The sequence below is a fragment of the Populus euphratica genome, unplaced genomic scaffold, assembly GCF_000495115.2.
Source record: "Populus euphratica unplaced genomic scaffold, PopEup_1.0 scaffold1620.1, whole genome shotgun sequence".
In the NCBI taxonomy this organism is placed as follows: Eukaryota; Viridiplantae; Streptophyta; class Magnoliopsida; order Malpighiales; family Salicaceae; genus Populus; species Populus euphratica.
Genome location: NW_011500826.1, coordinates 45566 through 65824, shown reverse-complemented (window position 1 = coordinate 65824; position 20259 = coordinate 45566). Strand labels below are relative to the sequence as shown.

At 34.9% G+C, this 20259-nt stretch overlaps 1 protein-coding gene across 1 annotated transcript in view; it reads left to right on the top strand.

Moving 5' to 3' along the window:
- Positions 1-3152: 3152 nt before the first annotated feature.
- The window catches only part of LOC105116497 (putative disease resistance RPP13-like protein 1), a 55268-nt gene continuing 38161 nt past the window's right edge, over positions 3153-20259 (top strand). The window contains exons 1-2 of the mRNA XM_011013891.1: positions 3153-3241; positions 6341-6408. Coding sequence (XP_011012193.1) covers positions 6364-6408 — 45 coding nt within the window. The 5' untranslated portion in view covers positions 3153-3241; positions 6341-6363. The remainder of the gene's footprint in view (positions 3242-6340; positions 6409-20259) is intronic.

The following is a 20259-nucleotide window of genomic DNA, read 5'->3' as shown; positions in this document are numbered from 1 at the left end:
TAAATATACAAAACACTTTAAATACTATTTTTTACACCTTTAATATATGCTCTTGTTATAATTATTACTGTATTAATGCACCCCCTATTTTCTTAACCGTACACCAAATGCCACGTGCTAGAAATGTCATGTATTTAATAATGTTGTCCCCGTATAAATCAAGAATATATTTAGGCTGGAAAAGTTATTTTTTATGATTTAAAAATATATCAAAACTATTCAAAAACATTTGAAAAGAATATTAATTTTATGATTTTCAACTAAAACACATTTTAAAATTAGCTTCAAACACATCACTAGATGCACATTAATAATAATAATAATAATAATTCATTGATGTGATATAGGTTTATATAAATTCAATAATTAAAATATATTGCATAATAAAATTAGGATTAATTTTACTAGTGGCCACTGCATCAGTGGAAAAAATATTTGAATTATATATAAAAAATAATTTCATGAAGTATTTTTTTTATAACATATGTAGATTTTTTAACTTTATATTAGAAACTTATAATTTTTGGATTTTTTAGATATTAATTAATTAATGGAAAATTTGAAGTTAATCATTAAATTATTCTCTCTCTTTTTTCACAAGTATTTAACCATTTAATTTGTAAATACACCAGTCATTTTTAAAAACCAACATTTCACTTTTTAAATTTGCTCTTATAATAATAATTATTATTTATGTGATAATTTCACCCATTTTTTTAGCCTTATACCAAATACGTAATTCTAAGAGCAATACTAAATGAAGTTTTTTTTTTTAAAAAATATTTTTGAACCTAGTAGTTTTGTGTGTTTACATTTTAGCTAAACTTCATTTCCCACACCTTTCAACATTGAGTTTTGGTCCTTGAAATTATCATAAAAGTTCATTTTGGTTCTTAAAATTTTTTATTTTTATTTTTTATCCTTGTAGTTTTAGCTGTTTATATTTAATTTTAAAACTTCATTTTCCTCACATTTTAATTCCTTGATGTTAAGAGTTTAAAGAGAAAGTTGTTATAAAAAAAAAAAGGAAAGATAAGTATTTTGGTCAGTGGTATTTCAAAAACAAAAATTATTGATTTTAGTGTTTGTATATTTATCTTTAAAAAGAAATTCAATGAACGTATGTAGTTTTGCCCTTTAACCATGTTGGAAAAGATAAATTGATGTTTATGATTTTTTTTTATGGTAAGGTTCCCAATATTTTGTTTCCATGAATTAATTATTTTATTTTTATTTTTTCTTACAAGCCCATAAAAAATTATCAAGACATAATTTTTTTTCTTTCTTAATGAAACTTTCTTTTCAAATCATGATAGGATTTTATTTTAAAAACATGCTTCTAATTTAAAAGGCATGTTTTCTTCAAAATAAAAAATAAATGAATAAGAAAAAAGGGATTTTGACCAAAGAAATATATATTTTCCTCGTGAATTTAAATGATTAGAATTCTTGAGAATATTGATTTTAATTACTTTAAGTTTTAATTGAAAAAAACGTGCTATTAATAAAAAAAAAGATATATTTCGTCAAAATAGGAAAAAAAAATAAGAGATGAAGATTTTGAAAAAAAAATATTTTTTAATAAAATTTAAATCATTCAAACTCTTTTAAATATTTATTTTAATTATTATATAATTAAATAAAAATTAATTATAAAAACGGTCGAGCCGCCTTTGTCTCTTTTCTCTATTCTAATATTTAATGCATCCATATTATCGTTAATTTGAATAACTCTTAATTTTCAGCATGCATTTAACACATTTCTATATGCATTTATCTTTTGTTTTTTTATTAGAAAAACCAACTTTTTAATTTTAACATCCATAATAATTTTATCGGTTTAACTGTTTATATATTTTTAACTTTATTGTATTAAACACAAAAATTATCTTTTTATTAATGATTAACAAATTTATTTATACATATCGGTTCCTTAATCGTGGAGCGCTGATTATAATATAATTAATATAATATTGTTATGAAGCCAGCTTCCATGAGTTTTCATGCAATTCAGTGGCTTATTAGCTTTCTACTACCATCATTCTCTCTCACAGAATCACACTCACCCCCTCGCAAAAATCCACCAAGGCTCCTGCTTTCCACTTCTCCTTTTCTCTCACGTATTCCCACCCTCAACCTTTCTGCAAAAATCCACCATGGCTCTGGAGTTGATCGGAGGATCAATTCTCTCTCCTGTCATTCAGGTTGTTTTCGACAGGTTGGCCTCTCGTCAGGTCCTGGGTCTCTTCAAAAGCCACAAACTCGATGATGGCCGTCTTCTGGAAAAGCTGAATGAAACAATGAATACAGTCAACGGACTACTCGACGATGCGGAGGAGAAGCAGATTACAAGTTCTGCTGTGAAGAACTGGCTTAATAATGTTAAACATGCTGTCTTTGAAGCTGAGGACATAGCGGAGGAGATTATGAATGTCTACGATCCTTGATGCCCCTCGACCTGACAGCAATTGGGTAAGCATAAGTTTTTGCACCTTTAGACCTTGCTTCCTCATAAAATATTTGTATTGATCCCTCTATTTGATTTTTAAATCCAAAATGCTGTATTTTTAAAATCTGAATTATTTATATAAATTTTGTCCACCTTTATTTATTTAAATATTAAAAATAAATACTTTACTTTTTAATTGCTAAACAATTATCTTTTAAAATAAAGTTATTTTTCCATTTTTATTTTAGAAAAAAAATTAATTTCATTATATATATAAAAATAATATGATATAGTAAGGGCTATGAAAATAACTAATGGCATTTAATCAATATCTTTTTAAAACTTAAGTTTTACTGCTTAATTACATTAAATTAGCATCAACAATCGTAAATTCTTGAAAAAGTAGAAAGAAAATGTTTACATTATGTTAGCATCAACAATTTAATTGCATTAACTTATTAATTCACTAGATGTAAAATCTTAATGTTGATGTTTTGATATTATAAAATTATGTATATGGAAGGGAAGCTGATAAGGAAGCTATAATGGAGTACTTGTTGACAAGAAACAATACAAATGGCGCAAATGTAGGTGTGATTCCTATTGTGGGCATGGGAGGGGTTGGTAAAACCACTCTTGCTCAGCTTATCTACAAAGACAGAAGGGTAGATGAGTGTTTCGAGCTCAAAGGCTAGGTCTGGGCTTCTCATCAATTTGACGTCACCAGGATAGATGATGATATTCTTAAGAAGATCAACGCAGGTACTTGCGGCACCAAAGAACCAGATGAATCTCTAATGGAGGCATTGAAAGGGAAAAAACTTCTACTTGTTCTAGATGATGCGTGGAACATTGAGAACACTGAATGGGTTAAATTACTGCTGCCTTTTTGCAGTATGCGGAGCCTGGAAGTAAGATTGTCGTGACAACACGGAATGAAGATGTAGCAAAAGGCACGCAAACTGTCATCCCCTCTCACTATTTGAAGGGAATATGCGATGAAGATTGCTGGCAGATGTTTGCAAGGCATGCATTTAGCGGTGCAAGTTCTGGAGCAGTCTCGCACTTGGAAACATTTGGCAGAGAAATAGCGAGAAAGTGCAAAGGTTTACAGCTGGCAGCGAAAACTCTTGGGGGTCTTTTGCATTCCGAAGGAGATGTCAAGGAATGGGAGCAGATATCCAAGAGCAGGATGTGGGGTTTATCGAATGAAAACATCCCTCCAGCACTAACAATGAGCTATTATTATCTCCCTTCACACCTGAAAACGTTGTTTTGCTTATTGTGCAATATTTCCCAGGGATTATGTATTTGAGAAGAATCGAGTAATCACTTCATGGATGGCACAAGGTTTTCTAGTCCAGTCCAGGGGCGATGAGGAGATGGAAGAAATAGGTGACAAATACTTCAATGACCTTGTCTCTAGGTCATTGCTTCAGCAATCACTTTACGCCCCATCATATTTCAGCATGCGCGACCTCACAAGTGATCTAGCTGAATACATGTCAGGAGAATTCTGCTTTAAGTTTGTTATGGAGAATCGGGCTCTGGGTTGGAGGGTGAAAATTCATGCACGCTTCCAGAAAGAACTCGTTATTTATCAATCACTTCAGCGGAAGCATATGCGGAGGACCTTGGATATTTCGTAGCATTCATGGAGTCCAACATCTGCGCGCCTTGTTTCCACTGAATTTTTTTGAGGAAGTTGATATTGAGGCACTGAATGACATCTTGCCGAATTTTAAGCGCCTGCGAATGCTATCTTTATGTCATCTAAAAGATATTTCTTCTCCGATGCTCAATTCCATTGGCAACTTGAAACATTTGCGGCACTTGGACCTTTTTTTTTTATGGTAAGGTTCCCAATATTTTGTTTCCATGAATTAATTATTTTATTTTTATTTTTTCTTACAAGCCCATAAAAAATTATCAAGACATAATTTTTTTTCTTTCTTAATGAAACTTTCTTTTCAAATCATGATAGGATTTTATTTTAAAAACATGCTTCTAATTTAAAAGGCATGTTTTCTTCAAAATAAAAAATAAATGAATAAGAAAAAAGGGATTTTGACCAAAGAAATATATATTTTCCTCGTGAATTTAAATGATTAGAATTCTTGAGAATATTGATTTTAATTACTTTAAGTTTTAATTGAAAAAAACGTGCTATTAATAAAAAAAAAGATATATTTCGTCAAAATAGGAAAAAAAAATAAGAGATGAAGATTTTGAAAAAAAAATATTTTTTAATAAAATTTAAATCATTCAAACTCTTTTAAATATTTATTTTAATTATTATATAATTAAATAAAAATTAATTATAAAAACGGTCGAGCCGCCTTTGTCTCTTTTCTCTATTCTAATATTTAATGCATCCATATTATCGTTAATTTGAATAACTCTTAATTTTCAGCATGCATTTAACACATTTCTATATGCATTTATCTTTTGTTTTTTTATTAGAAAAACCAACTTTTTAATTTTAACATCCATAATAATTTTATCGGTTTAACTGTTTATATATTTTTAACTTTATTGTATTAAACACAAAAATTATCTTTTTATTAATGATTAACAAATTTATTTATACATATCGGTTCCTTAATCGTGGAGCGCTGATTATAATATAATTAATATAATATTGTTATGAAGCCAGCTTCCATGAGTTTTCATGCAATTCAGTGGCTTATTAGCTTTCTACTACCATCATTCTCTCTCACAGAATCACACTCACCCCCTCGCAAAAATCCACCAAGGCTCCTGCTTTCCACTTCTCCTTTTCTCTCACGTATTCCCACCCTCAACCTTTCTGCAAAAATCCACCATGGCTCTGGAGTTGATCGGAGGATCAATTCTCTCTCCTGTCATTCAGGTTGTTTTCGACAGGTTGGCCTCTCGTCAGGTCCTGGGTCTCTTCAAAAGCCACAAACTCGATGATGGCCGTCTTCTGGAAAAGCTGAATGAAACAATGAATACAGTCAACGGACTACTCGACGATGCGGAGGAGAAGCAGATTACAAGTTCTGCTGTGAAGAACTGGCTTAATAATGTTAAACATGCTGTCTTTGAAGCTGAGGACATAGCGGAGGAGATTATGAATGTCTACGATCCTTGATGCCCCTCGACCTGACAGCAATTGGGTAAGCATAAGTTTTTGCACCTTTAGACCTTGCTTCCTCATAAAATATTTGTATTGATCCCTCTATTTGATTTTTAAATCCAAAATGCTGTATTTTTAAAATCTGAATTATTTATATAAATTTTGTCCACCTTTATTTATTTAAATATTAAAAATAAATACTTTACTTTTTAATTGCTAAACAATTATCTTTTAAAATAAAGTTATTTTTCCATTTTTATTTTAGAAAAAAAATTAATTTCATTATATATATAAAAATAATATGATATAGTAAGGGCTATGAAAATAACTAATGGCATTTAATCAATATCTTTTTAAAACTTAAGTTTTACTGCTTAATTACATTAAATTAGCATCAACAATCGTAAATTCTTGAAAAAGTAGAAAGAAAATGTTTACATTATGTTAGCATCAACAATTTAATTGCATTAACTTATTAATTCACTAGATGTAAAATCTTAATGTTGATGTTTTGATATTATAAAATTATGTATATGGAAGGGAAGCTGATAAGGAAGCTATAATGGAGTACTTGTTGACAAAAAACAATACAAATGGCGCAAATGTAGGTGTGATTCCCATTGTGGGCATGGGAGGGGTTGGTAAAACCACTCTTGCTCAGCTTATCTACAAAGACAGAAGGGTAGATGAGTGTTTCGAGCTCAAAGGCTAGGTCTGGGCTTCTCATCAATTTGACGTCACCAGGATAGATGATGATATTCTTAAGAAGATCAACGCAGGTACTTGCGGCACCAAAGAACCAGATGAATCTCTAATGGAGGCATTGAAAGGGAAAAAACTTCTACTTGTTCTAGATGATGCGTGGAACATTGAGAACACTGAATGGGTTAAATTACTGCTGCCTTTTTGCAGTATGCGGAGCCTGGAAGTAAGATTGTCGTGACAACACGGAATGAAGATGTAGCAAAAGGCACGCAAACTGTCATCCCCTCTCACTATTTGAAGGGAATATGCGATGAAGATTGCTGGCAGATGTTTGCAAGGCATGCATTTAGCGGTGCAAGTTCTGGAGCAGTCTCGCACTTGGAAACATTTGGCAGAGAAATAGCGAGAAAGTGCAAAGGTTTACAGCTGGCAGCGAAAACTCTTGGGGGTCTTTTGCATTCCGAAGGAGATGTCAAGGAATGGGAGCAGATATCCAAGAGCAGGATGTGGGGTTTATCGAATGAAAACATCCCTCCAGCACTAACAATGAGCTATTATTATCTCCCTTCACACCTGAAAACGTTGTTTTGCTTATTGTGCAATATTTCCCAGGGATTATGTATTTGAGAAGAATCGAGTAATCACTTCATGGATGGCACAAGGTTTTCTAGTCCAGTCCAGGGGCGATGAGGAGATGGAAGAAATAGGTGACAAATACTTCAATGACCTTGTCTCTAGGTCATTGCTTCAGCAATCACTTTACGCCCCATCATATTTCAGCATGCGCGACCTCACAAGTGATCTAGCTGAATACATGTCAGGAGAATTCTGCTTTAAGTTTGTTATGGAGAATCGGGCTCTGGGTTGGAGGGTGAAAATTCATGCACGCTTCCAGAAAGAACTCGTTATTTATCAATCACTTCAGCGGAAGCATATGCGGAGGACCTTGGATATTTCGTAGCATTCATGGAGTCCAACATCTGCGCGCCTTGTTTCCACTGAATTTTTTTGAGGAAGTTGATATTGAGGCACTGAATGACATCTTGCCGAATTTTAAGCGCCTGCGAATGCTATCTTTATGTCATCTAAAAGATATTTCTTCTCCGATGCTCAATTCCATTGGCAACTTGAAACATTTGCGGCACTTGGACCTTTCTTGCACCGCAATTGAAAGGTTACCTGAGAATGTGTGCACCTTGTACTATTTGCAAACTTTATTGTTAAGAGAGTGTCGACATCTCATGGAGTTGCCATCCAACATTTCCAACTTGGTCAACTTACAACATCTTGATATTGAAGGGACAAATTTGAAAGAGGCCCCCCAAAAATGGGGAAACTCACAAAGCTTCGAACTTTGCAATATTACACTGGGGGAAAAGATAGTGGGTCTAGGATGAAAGAGCTGGGGAAGCTCTCACATATAAGGAACAAACTTTCTATTCGGAATCTCAGAGATGTTGCAAATGCTCAAGATGCTTTGGATGCCAATTTGAAGGGTAAGAAGAAGATTGAGGAGCTGAGGTTGATATGGAATGGCAACACGGATGACACACAACACGAGAGAGAAGTGCTTGAGAGATTGGAGCCTTCTGAAAATGTGAAACAGCTTGTCATTACTGGTTACGGGGGTACAATGTTTCCAGGCTGGCTTGGAAAGTCTTCCTTCTCAAATATGGTACAGTTGACACGTTCTGGATGTAAGAACTGCATCCCCTTACCACCACTGGGGCAGCTTTCATCTCTAGAAGAGCTCCAAATTAAAGGATTTGATGAAGTCGTGGCATTTGGCTCTGAGTTCTGTGGAAGTGACTCTTCGAGGAGAAGCCATTTAAATCCCTCAAAATATTAAGGTTTGAGGGGATGAAAAATTGGCAGGAATGGAATACAGATGTAGACGGTGCTTTCCCTCATCTTGCAGAGCTCTGCATAAGACATTTCCCCAAGTTAAGAAATGCCTTGCCTAGTCGCCTTCATTGTTTATTGAATCTTTCTATTCGAGAATGTCCGCAACTTGTATCTGAGGGCGATGAAAGTTGTATAATTGGGATATCAGAAACATCCAGTCATTGGCGAGATCCCCAGCTAAAGGGAATGGAGCAAATGAGTCATTTGGATCCCTCTTCTTGTTTCACTGATATCAAAATCGAGGGATGTAGTTCATTTAAGTGCTGCCAGCTAGACCTTTTAGACCAGGTATCCACACTTACCATTGAACATTGTTTCAATAACGAATCCCTTTGTATAGGCGAGAAACGTCTCCCTGCTCTCTGTCATCTGACATTCAGTCACGGTCCTAATTTAGTGTCTTTCCCCAACGGAGGACTAGATGCCCAAGATTTGAGAAGCTTTGTGTTAGAGGATTGCTTATATTTGAGGTCGTTGCCAGAAAACATGTTTTCCCTCCTCCCTTCCCTACAGAATTTGCAATTGATCTCCCTTCCACAAGTTGATTCGTTTCCTGAAGGAGGTTTACCCTCCAAATTAAAGACACTTGGCATTGTGGATTCTAACAAACTCAAGGTATGTGGTTTGAAAGCACACCGTTCTCTTTCATGCTTCAGATTTACTGGTAACGATGTGGAGTCTTTTGACGAGGAGTCGTTTCCCTCTACTCTTACAACCCTTGAAATCAATCGTCTGGAAAACCTGAAATCTCTGGACTACATGGGGCTTCATCACCTCACCTCTCTTAGAAATTTGAGTATTAAGAGTTGCCCTAAACTTGAGTCCATATCAGAACAGGCGCCGCCCTCCTCCCTTGAATCTGTGGACTCCATTGGGCTTCAGCACGTCACCTCTCTTTACAGATTGAAGATTGGGAGTTGTCCTAAACTTGAATCGTTGCAGGGGCTGCCTTCCTCCCTCGAATTCCTTCAGTTATGGGATCAGCAAGACCAGGACTACAAGGAGCTTCGGCACCTCACCTCTCTTCGCAAAATGAATATATGGAGGAACCTTAAGCTTGAGTCCCATCAAGAAGGCACACTTCCCTCCTCCCTTAAAGACCTTGAAATCCGGGATTTGGAAGATCTGGATTATAAGGGGTTTCGGCACCTCACCTCTCTTCGTAAATTACATATCTGTAGTTCTCCTAAGCTCGAGTCCGTGCCAGGAGAGAAGCTGCCCTCCTCCCTTGTATCTCTTAAAATATCAGGTCTGATAAATCTGAAATCTGTAATGGGGCTTCAGCACCTTACCTCTTTTCGCGAATTGATTATCTGGGATTGTCATCGGCTTGTGCACTTGCCAAGAGAATGGCTGTCCTTATCCCGACATCGTGATATTAGACGGTGTCCTTTACTAGAATGTGTTTGTAGGAGACTGTCGCATTAGACCATGTATCTAGTTTTGTACCCGCGCTCTGCGGCTGAGCGGTTATTTCTTTTAAGTAAAAGAAATTAATAAGGAGGTTTTACAATCTATAAAATATTTTTCAATCATAAATAGAAATTCTATTTTTATACATATATTTAGTAATTAGATAGATATTTGATAAAAAAAATAATTAAGATTCGCTACATGGATAATATATTTTGTTGTATTTAACAACTATATTTGCTAGAGTGTTTTTTTATAAAACAACTATATGTGGTGATAAAAGGTAAAACAATCATACCCAAATGAAGAAATAGAAAAACAAAACTTGGGTTAAACTGTACAAATATACTAATCTTGTGACAATAAGCATATAATTAAGATAATTTTATAGAAAAAAAGTGAAAAAAAAAACATAAAAACCAATTTTAAAAAAGTTAAATGTTAAAAAATAAAATTAAAAAAATAAAAAAAGTTAAATGTTGAAAAATAAAATTAAAAAAAATATAAGCATGATTGATTTTGCAACACCTTTCATGTTGTGTTTAACAAATTTGTTTTTTAGAATATATTATTTATCAAACAATTATTTATGCAAATAAAAGATAAAAAAAAGCACAAATAAAAGTAAATTAAATCAAATTATGAAGTTTAATTATAAAATAATTTAATGTTGAATGATAAATTTTTTAAAAAAAATATTTAAGAAACAAATATGGGTCAACCCTTATTAACTTGCTAACTTTGCGATCATTGGCATATGATTGAGATAATCCCATATAAAAGAAAATGAAAGAAAAAAAAATACTAAGACTAATTATTAGAAAAATTAAATGTTGAATGATAAAATTAAAAAAAAATTATATATTAAAAATGACTTTAAAAAAAATACTAGAGTCAGTTAACATTTGAAACTCGTGATTATGATTATGAAACTAAGAGTATCCACACATGAGTCAAACCCAAAAAAACAACAAAGCAAGTTGCTCAATAAAAGAATGTTAAGGCATGAAACTTTCAATAAAAAAAATAACAGAAAAAAATATGAGTCAATCAGGATTAACTTACTAATCCTGCGATCATAGAAACATTATCGGGATAACCTTATTAAAAGGAAAGTGATAAAGAAAAGCATAAAGAACAACTCCAAAAAAATAAATGTTGAAACTTGAAATTAAAAATAAAATAAAATAAGACAGAAAAAGTCTAAAGTCAATTGTCATTAACCTTTAAAACTCATGATCATAATATTTGGACTAACCATATAGAAGACAAACCCAAAAAAATAATATAGCAAAATTAGCAGTAAAAAAAAAGTTGAGGCATGAAACTTAGTAAAAAACAATAAAAAAATCCACGTCAAACCACCAACCGCGTGACTTGGACATGTGATTTAGATAATCTTATAGAAATGAAAAGAGAAAAAACACGAAAACTAATTCTATAAAATTTAAATATTGAAGAGTAAAATAAAAAATATCAATTTTATAAAAAAACTTGAAGAAACTAAAATCAATATGTGTGAATCTTTAAAAGCCATGGCTCAATAAAAAAAGAAGCTAAGTGATGAAATCTTAAAAAAAACCAATAAAAATAATTCAAAACAAAATAAATATAAAAAAAAAATAAAAATCAAATTCAACACTAAAAAAATAAAAATCAAGTAATAAGAAATAAAATCGAAACAATTTCTAATTAGTTGAAGGATTTAAAATATCAAGAGAAAGAGAGCCACATCTAATATAAAAATAAAATAAAATAATTTGAGATAAATAAAATAAAGACTATTTTTATAAAATAAAAATAAAATAAAATTAAAAAATCAATAAAACATATTAAAAATATAATAAATAAATAAAGTAAAAACCATGTAATATAAATGTTTACCGCACATAACAACTATTGATTCCAAATAAAACGAGAAAATAAAAAATTAGGACACCTGCAGCCATCAGGTCCAGACCTGTCTGGAAGACAAACTACACATATTTGATTACTTATATAATAATTATTAGAGGTTTATATGATTATTAATTTTAAAACTTATAAAATTAATCATATTGCGTGCAAACTGTATTGGATATCCATTTACCCATGGTGAGAATTAAAAAATAAAATAGAAACAACACCGAAAATATCCTTTATTCATTGTTAAAGATCACGATGAAAAGAATATTTGTCTGCATCGTTCGTATAAACCCTAAACAATCATCTGCATCGTTCTTATAAACCCTAAGCAATTGTCTGCATCTTTCCTTTATTAAGTGAGAAGGAATGGAAGGTGAAGACTAAAGCCCCTTTCTAATTCTTGCGTGAACTGAACTTGCAACACAATTGCAAAACCGAGGTGAGGATACCATAGTTGAATGAACAGCAAGGTTGCTCACATAATTACGTTTTTTCCCGATATTTTATACCAAAAAAGAAATGATTTGTTCCATCTAGTATAAGGCAAGGTGCATAAAAAACCCAGAGAAAAGAATATCAAGAGAAAAAAAAGCTTCGAAAAACCCCACTAAAAACAATACAGGACTCCACAATCTCTTAGCAAAACCAATCTCCCTCCCCCTGTTCCCTTTTATTTTGCATTAAAGCAATTGATACTAATTTGCTTATAGAAAACGACACACAAGAAAGGTAAAGCACATAGTCATGTGGTCTTTCTTGTTTTCCACCATTAAAGAACCATCTCTATCATTATTGTTATAATTCAAATTTTGACCCATTTACTTTTTAATCTAATTTTAAGAGGTTAACATTTGGAATTGAAAAATCAAAAGCTTAAATGAAAATTTTGAAAACTTCAAGGACCAAATTGAGAAATGGTCATTTTTGGTCCAAAATATCACCGTTTCAACCATACACAGTTTCTTCTTCTTCCTCCTCTGATGCTGCAAACCCGCCTGCAAAGAAGAGAAAGAATGTAAAATGCCAGCATCCCAGTCCTGCTAAAACACAAAGATTAATCCCTATTCTCGTGAATATCACTACCCTGGAGAGATAAGGATCTAGCTCAGGCATCCAAGTCCTAGTTAAACACCAACGCGTCCCTCCCAATAGTGGTTATCTAATGACAAGCCGTGCGCAAAGAGAAGACCGGGCATGTCCCCTATAAAAACAGAGCTCTGGGAATGGAAGGGGAGATAATATAATGCAAAAAGAGAGAGTAGAGGGACGACAACTCATAACGAAAAGCACAAGAACATACGGAAGAGAGACTGAAAGGAGGAGGAAGAGAAGAACATTCTCTGGCCGGTGCTAGGACCATTACCCTCGTCTTCGTCTACACCCAGGTAAGCTTTTTTCCTCCTGCCCTGTTTTGTATTTTCAAACTTTTTAAAACAATACGAAGGTAATTATTATTACCTTTACACTGTGCAGTGCACACGTGAGTTAGTTTATATATACCTGCTGATCAACCGGGTAATTAGGTTAAGCTAAGGTTGAGCTGGCTAGGTCTAGCTCAGTTCATACTAGGTGGGCTACATCCAACTATAAAAAAAAATATTTATTTAGAATGTGTTTGGTAAAATACATCCTAATGCTCTTACCATAATTTTTATTTTTATTCTAATTTGATATTTGGCCAAATGAGCTCTTTTTTTATATTAGAAAATTTCAAAAATATTCGAGGGTCTTCATTCTTTTATTTGTGAGCCCCTCTCACTTTGATTTTTTTTTTTGTGTGTTTTGTAATTTTTTCAACTATATGCTCAACCTATGGAATATTACTGTTAAATGCAAATCTATCATGCAATGCTTTTTTTTTTTCATCTAAAAAGGAAAAATAATAATAAAGGATAAACCAAAAAGAAAATGGCATAGCAAAATTCTTATCTTTGTCTTTGTGATGAACCGCAATTCCGTCCATCGATGAAAGAAGTGACAGACGTATTGGAAAGGATAGTAAAATCTCAAGAAACAAAGAAGATGTAAATTCATTCTAGTAGGTTCCTTGTGAACCTGGCCGATCCTTCACTTGAACAGAGCTGGAAGGAATATCTCGTTGTTACAGGTTTTGATCCTCATTTACAGTGGAAGATGTTGTTGTGTATGGTCCCACACCATGTGATGGTTAGACCATCACATTAAATGTCATGTGATGGCTGTCTCTTGGTGTTAATATTAATGTGGTTCGGGTACTATAGCGGCAGATTTGAAAAGAGAAAAGAGGAGAAGAAAATCAAGAGAGAAAAAGAGAAGAAAAGGCAGCAGAGCAGCTTGCATTCTTCCTTCGATTTCCAGCTCGTTCACCGTTGGATCAGGCTGAGATTTTGACAGCAGCTTCTAGACACGTTGATATTCATTCTGGACAGTTGAATCGAAGATTGGTGGTGTGGAAGCTAGCCGTTTTGACAGAAAACGGGGCTGTCAGTTTTGTGAGTTTTTCTCAAATAATTCTCCTTTAATCTTGTTGTAATCCAAGAATAAGTTGTTCTTGATGATATATATGTTGTATCTCTTAGTTGAATCTGAGGAAGAATGATTGTGAACCCATTATTTGTTGATAGTGGAAGTTTTTAGGTGGATTACGGTCCCGTGGTTTTTCCCGCATCGGATTTTCCACGTTAAAAATCTTGGTGTTAATTTTGTGATTATTTGCATTATTTTTCATCATTGTTTGATTCTGTTTTACTGCACAAAGAGGGAAAGAATTGGAACTTGTGAATTATAATTGTATTCCGCTGAATTGATCCGGGTAAATTGGTGTCCGGTTGTTCCTAGTTTTCCCAACAAAGTGGTATCAGAGCACTGGTTGTGTAGATTGAATTTCTTGTGCAGTTAAAATGGAAAAGGAAGATTCGGGCATGATAAAGCTTACTTCCTCAAATTATTTTTTATGGAAAACAATGATGGAGGATCACTTATATTGCAATGATTTGGCTTTACCGATTGAATGTAAAGGAATAAAGCCTGATGATATAGATGATGTAAAATGGAATGGACTAAATAGAAAGGCTACTGCTAATGTTAGAAAATGGGTATCTTCTAAGTCCATTAATCATATTTCTCAAGAACATGATTGTTATACAGTTTGGAAGATGTTGGAAGAAACATTTGCTAAGGAGAGTGCACAAAACAAGATTTTTATAATTAGAGACCTTGTGAATTTAAAGTATAGAGATGGTGATGATGCTTCAGTGCATATAAATGTATTCCAAGGGTTCTTGAATCAATTGTCATTGATGAATCTGGAGTTAGCCGATGAAATGCAAGCACTAATCCTACTGAGTTCATTGCCAGATAGTTGGGAGACTTTGGTGGTGTCACTTAGCAATTCTACTCTGAATGGGAAGATCACTTTGAAAACAGTGAAGGATTGTATCCTCAATGAAGAGAAGAGAAGGAAAAGCACAAGCACTTCTGAGTCTCATGCACTTGTTACAGAAAGTTGAGGGAGAAGTCCAAGCAGGTTCTCTCATGGCAAGCAAGATAGAGAATCCAGCAATAAAAAAGGCAAATGGAAGCCAAGAGGAAGATCTCAGTCAAGGAAGGGTTTTAAGTGTTATTATTGTGACAAGCCTGGGCATATGCAGAAAGATTGCAGAAAATATAAAAGAGATAAAAAGGATAAAGATGAAGACAAGAATGAAGAGAATGGTACAGCTGCAGTTGTATTTGATGGTGATGTTGCCATTGTTTGTGATGATGGTTGTGTTAATCTTGCATGTCAGGATACCACCTGGGTTGCAGATTCGGCAGCTTCTTACCATGTTACACCCCGACGTGATTTTTACACATTCTACACTGCTGGTGACTTTGGTCAAGTTAGGATGGGAAATCAAGGGATGGCTAGTGTTGTGGGCATTGGAGATATTTGGTTGGAAACCAATACTGGGTGCAAGTTGCTACTCAAAGATGTTAGGCATGTGCCTGATATGCGCCTACACTTGATCTCTACAGGTACTCTTGATGAAGAAGGCTATCACAATTACTTTGGAGATGGTAAATGGAAGCTTTCCAGAAATTCCCTAATTGTTGCTAAAGGGAAGAAGATGGGTCTCTACATGTCACAAGCTAAGGTGATCAAAGGGGAGGTGAATGCAATTGAAGATTGCTATATTGATCTGTGGCATAAGCGGCTTGGACATTTAAGTGAGAAAGGCCTTGGCATCCTTGCCAAGAAAAACTACCTTCCATTAAAAGGTATGAACTTGAACACATGTACTCATTGTTTAGTTGGCAAACAACACAGAGTTGCATTTCAAAGATCACCTTCACATAGAAGATCACATGTACTTGATTTAGTTCATATTGATGTTTGCTCTATGATTGACAAGTCTCTTGGAGGTGCATTGTACTTTGTTAGTTTTATTGATGATCACTCCAAGAAAATTTGGGCTACTTGTTTGAAATTCAAGGATCAGGTGCTTGATATTTTTAAGGATTTCCATGCCAGAGTTGAAAGAGAAACTGGTAGAAAGCTCAAATGTGTTCGAGCTGACAATGGTGGTGAATACAAGGGTCCTTTTGAGAAGTACTGCAGGGAACATGATATCAAGTTGGAGAAGACAGTTCCTAAAACTCCACAGCAGAATGGAGTGGCTGAGAGAATGAACAGAACCATTGTTGAAAGAATTAGATGTATGCTCTCTCATGCAAAGCTACCTAAGTCCTTTTGGGGTGAGGCAATGAAGACTGCAGTTTGGAAAGGAAAAGATGTCTCTTATGCACACTTAAAAGTGTTTGGATGCAGGGCATTTGTATATGTTCCTAGAGATGAAAGGTCTAAGCTTGACAGCAAGACAAATCAGTGCATTTTCTTAGGCTCTGAAGATGATGAGTTTGGCTATAGGTTGTGGGATCCAAAGGAGAAAAAAATTGTAAGAAGCAGAGATGTTATCTTCTTTGAAGATCAAACCATTGAAGACTTTGAACAAAAAGAGAAAACAGAGTCTACTGTTTTTATTCCATCTAATTCAAATCCAAGACCTACTCCACAGTTACCTTTAATGCTTGCTAATCATGGGGGAGACTTGCAAAATGATGATGGTGGTGGTTCTCTTATTGAGCCATTAGTTGGTGATCCTGAATCAGCTAATGATGATATTGATGTTATTCTTGAACAGGTTATGCAAGAAGCTTCAGATGAGCCACAATTGAGGAGGTCAACTAGACCTCGCCAACCTTCCACCAGATATTCTCCTCATGAATATGTGTTGGTCACTGATGGGGGAGAGCCAGAATGCTTTGATGAAGCTATGTCACATGAGAAGAAAAGTGAGTGGTTGAAAGCAATGCAAGAAGAGATGAAATCCTTGCATGAAAACCATACCTTTGAGTCAGTGAAGCTTCCTAAAGGTAAGAGAGCACTCAAAAACAAATGGGTGTTCAGGTTAAAAACTGATGAACATTGCTCACAGCCAAGGTACAAGGCAAGATTGGTTGTGAAAGGCTTCGGTCAGAAGAAGGGTATTGATTTTGAAGAAATCATTTCACCAGTGGTCAAGATGTCTTCAATCCGAGTTGTGCTTGGCTTAACTGCTAGTTTGAATCTTAAAGTAGAACAACTTGATGTAAAAACTGCCTTTCTCCATGGTGATTTGGATGAGGAGATCTACATGGAGCAGCCTGAAGGGTTTGAAGCAAAAGGTAAAGAACAGCTAGTTTATAAGTTGAAAAAGAGCTTATATGGGTTAAAACAAGCTCCAAGACAATGGTATAAGAAGTTTGATTCTTTTATGGTGGATCATGGTTATGACAGGACCATTTCTGATCATTGTGTATTTATGAAAAAGTTTTCAAATGGAAACTTTATTATTCTCCTATTGTATGTGGATGATATGTTGATTGTTGGTCATGATGCTAAGAAGATTCAGATGTTGAAGGAAGAGTTGAGCAAGTCTTTTGCAATGAAAGACTTAGGACCGACAAAACAGATTCTTGGCATGAAAATCACACGTGACAGGAAGAAGGGGAAACTTTGGCTATCTCAAGAGAGATATGTTCAAAAGGTACTTGAGAGATTCAACATGAGCAACTCCAAACCTGTTTGTTCTCCACTTGCAAGCCACTTTAAACTAAGTTCTAAGCAGTGTCCTTCAAGTGATGAAGAAAAAGATGAGATGAAAAAGGTTCCTTATGCATCCGCAGGTGGTAGCTTAATGTATGTCATGGTTTGCACAAGGCCGGATATAACCCATGCAGTTGGTGTGGTTAGTCGGTTTCTCTCCAATCCTGGTAAAGAACACTGGTCAGCAGTGAAATGGATACTCAGGTATCTCAAAGGTACTTCTAGTTTCAGTTTATGTTTTGGTAATGATAAACCTGTGTTGGATGGATACACAGATACAGATATGACTGGTGATGTTGATTCTAGAAAGTCCATATCAGGATACTTGATGAAGTTTGCAGGGGGAGCAGTCTCATGACAATCAAGGTTGCAAAAATGTGTTACATTATCCACTACAGAGGCTGAATATATTGCTCTTACTGAAGGGGGCAAAGAGTTGTTATGGATGAAGAAGTTCTTGCATGAACTTGGCCTAGTTCAAGAGAACTTTGTGTTGCACTGTGACAGTCAAAGTGCAATCCATCTCAGTAAGCATCCTACTTTTCACTCTCGATCAAAGCACATTGAGGTTAGATATCAATGGATTCGAGATGCTATGGAGATGAAGTCATTCGTTGTTGAGAAGATCCATACTGATGACAACGTGTCTGACATGATGACCAAACCTCTACCGAGAGAGAAGTTTGAGTTCTGCAGAAGGGAAGCAGGCTTGTCAGAGCCTCCTAAATTGAATTTTACATATTGATCGCCGATATGGCGAATTCCTCACATGGTGTGTGAGGGGGAGATTTGTTGTGTGTGGTCCCACACCATGCGATGGTGGGACCACCACATTAAATGTCATGTGATGGTTGTCTCTTGGTGTTAATATTAATGTGGTTCGGGTACTGTAGCGGCAGATTTGAAAAGAGAAGAGAGGAGAAGAAAATCAAGAGAGAAAAAGAGAAGAACAGGCAGCAGAGCAGCCTGCATTCTTCCTTCGATTTCCAGCTCGTTCACCGTTGGATCGGGCTGAGATTTTGACAGCAGCTTCTAGACACGTTGATCTTCATTCTGGACGGTTGAATCGAAGATTGGTGGTGTGGAAGCTGGCCGTTTTGACAGAAAACGGGGCTGTCAGTTTTGTGAGTTTTTCTCAAATAATTCTCCTTTAATCTTGTTGTAATCCAAGAATAAGTTGTTCTTGATGATATATATGTTGTATCCCTTAGTTGAATCTGAGGAAGAATGATTGTGAACCCATTATTTGTTGATAGTGGAAGTTTTTAGGTGGACTATGGTCCCGTGGTTTTTCCCGCATCGGGTTTTCCACGTTAAAAATCTTGGTGTTGATTTTGTGATTATTTGCATTATTTTTCATCATTGTTTGATTCTGTTTTACTGCACAAAGAGGGAAAGAATTGGGACTTGTGAATTGTAATTGTATTCCGCTGAATTGATCCGGGTAAATTGGTTTCCGGTTGTTCCTAGTTTTCCCAACATTCTCTTCCTGATGACTTTCCATGGTATATTTTCTGTTTTCTGCTTTTGTGGCGTGGATACAAATACAATTTCATGATTTCGAGCACCTACAGGTTTTCCGAAGTGGCTCACCTTCTTTGTGTATGCTGGCTTGAAATCAGTAGCAAAATCAATACAAGCATGCTAGCTATCACCAGCAACATTGTATACAGAACACCTTGTCTTCAAGCTCTCCGTAGAAGCGCTTGGTAACCAGCCAATACAGATCACTATGGGAATCATTGGTGGTGAAAAGCATACGCGAACTCTTTGTTGGCATGCAGAAAGACAGTCGCGGTGGCAATACCGAAGTCCAAGAAGGCCTATAATTGGTTCATCTGCTGCAAAAAGTAATGGGAATTGTCCAAAGGAAAGAGGAGATGGATGGTCGGAGATTGAAATGGGTGAAATTCTTAGCAAGGAAGGGGAAGAAGAGGAAGAGCTGGAAACATGGGTTGATTGTCAATGAGATCGAGATCAGACCAAAAGAGGGTAGCTAGACGAGCAACAGTTTTCACATTTTAGAGATCATGTCCGCATTGTAGTGTTCAAATCAGTAACAATGTTTTGCATAAATAGCGAGAGCTTTTCCTGCTCTAATTTGCTGGACATTTCCTGTTTTTCTATTGATAATATCGAACCGCGTAGTGTCAAGTGGTGGAGCTCGAACAGATTTTTAGAGGGGCCAAATTAAACGTCACTCAAAACATGATCCTAAGCACAGTTACAAGATCCAAAAACTGGAGATGGCTACAATATTTAATCTAAGAGTTAAATTTATTTAAGATCCAGGTTATGGGTTGATTCCACGATGAGATAACGAGTTGATTGACGACGAGTTGACTTAGGATCTACTCTAAAGCGGCTTTATATTGAACCAAATTAAAATTAATTTAGGATAAATCTAGTTTGATTTCATAACTTATGCAAGCAGAGATGGCAACGCACTCTGCACCACCCCTTGGACCAGTGGACCTGTTAGTAACAAAATCCCCTGCCATGGGCAATAGCACATGGCAATTTCTTTGTGGAACATGAATAAGTAACAAGTGGCGTATAATTACTAGGATTATAGTTTAATTGATTATATTCTAAACTTATTTTTTTAAAATTATCAATTTAAATCTTATAAATTTTAAAGCTATTATAAACTTATATAATTATTAATTTTAATAC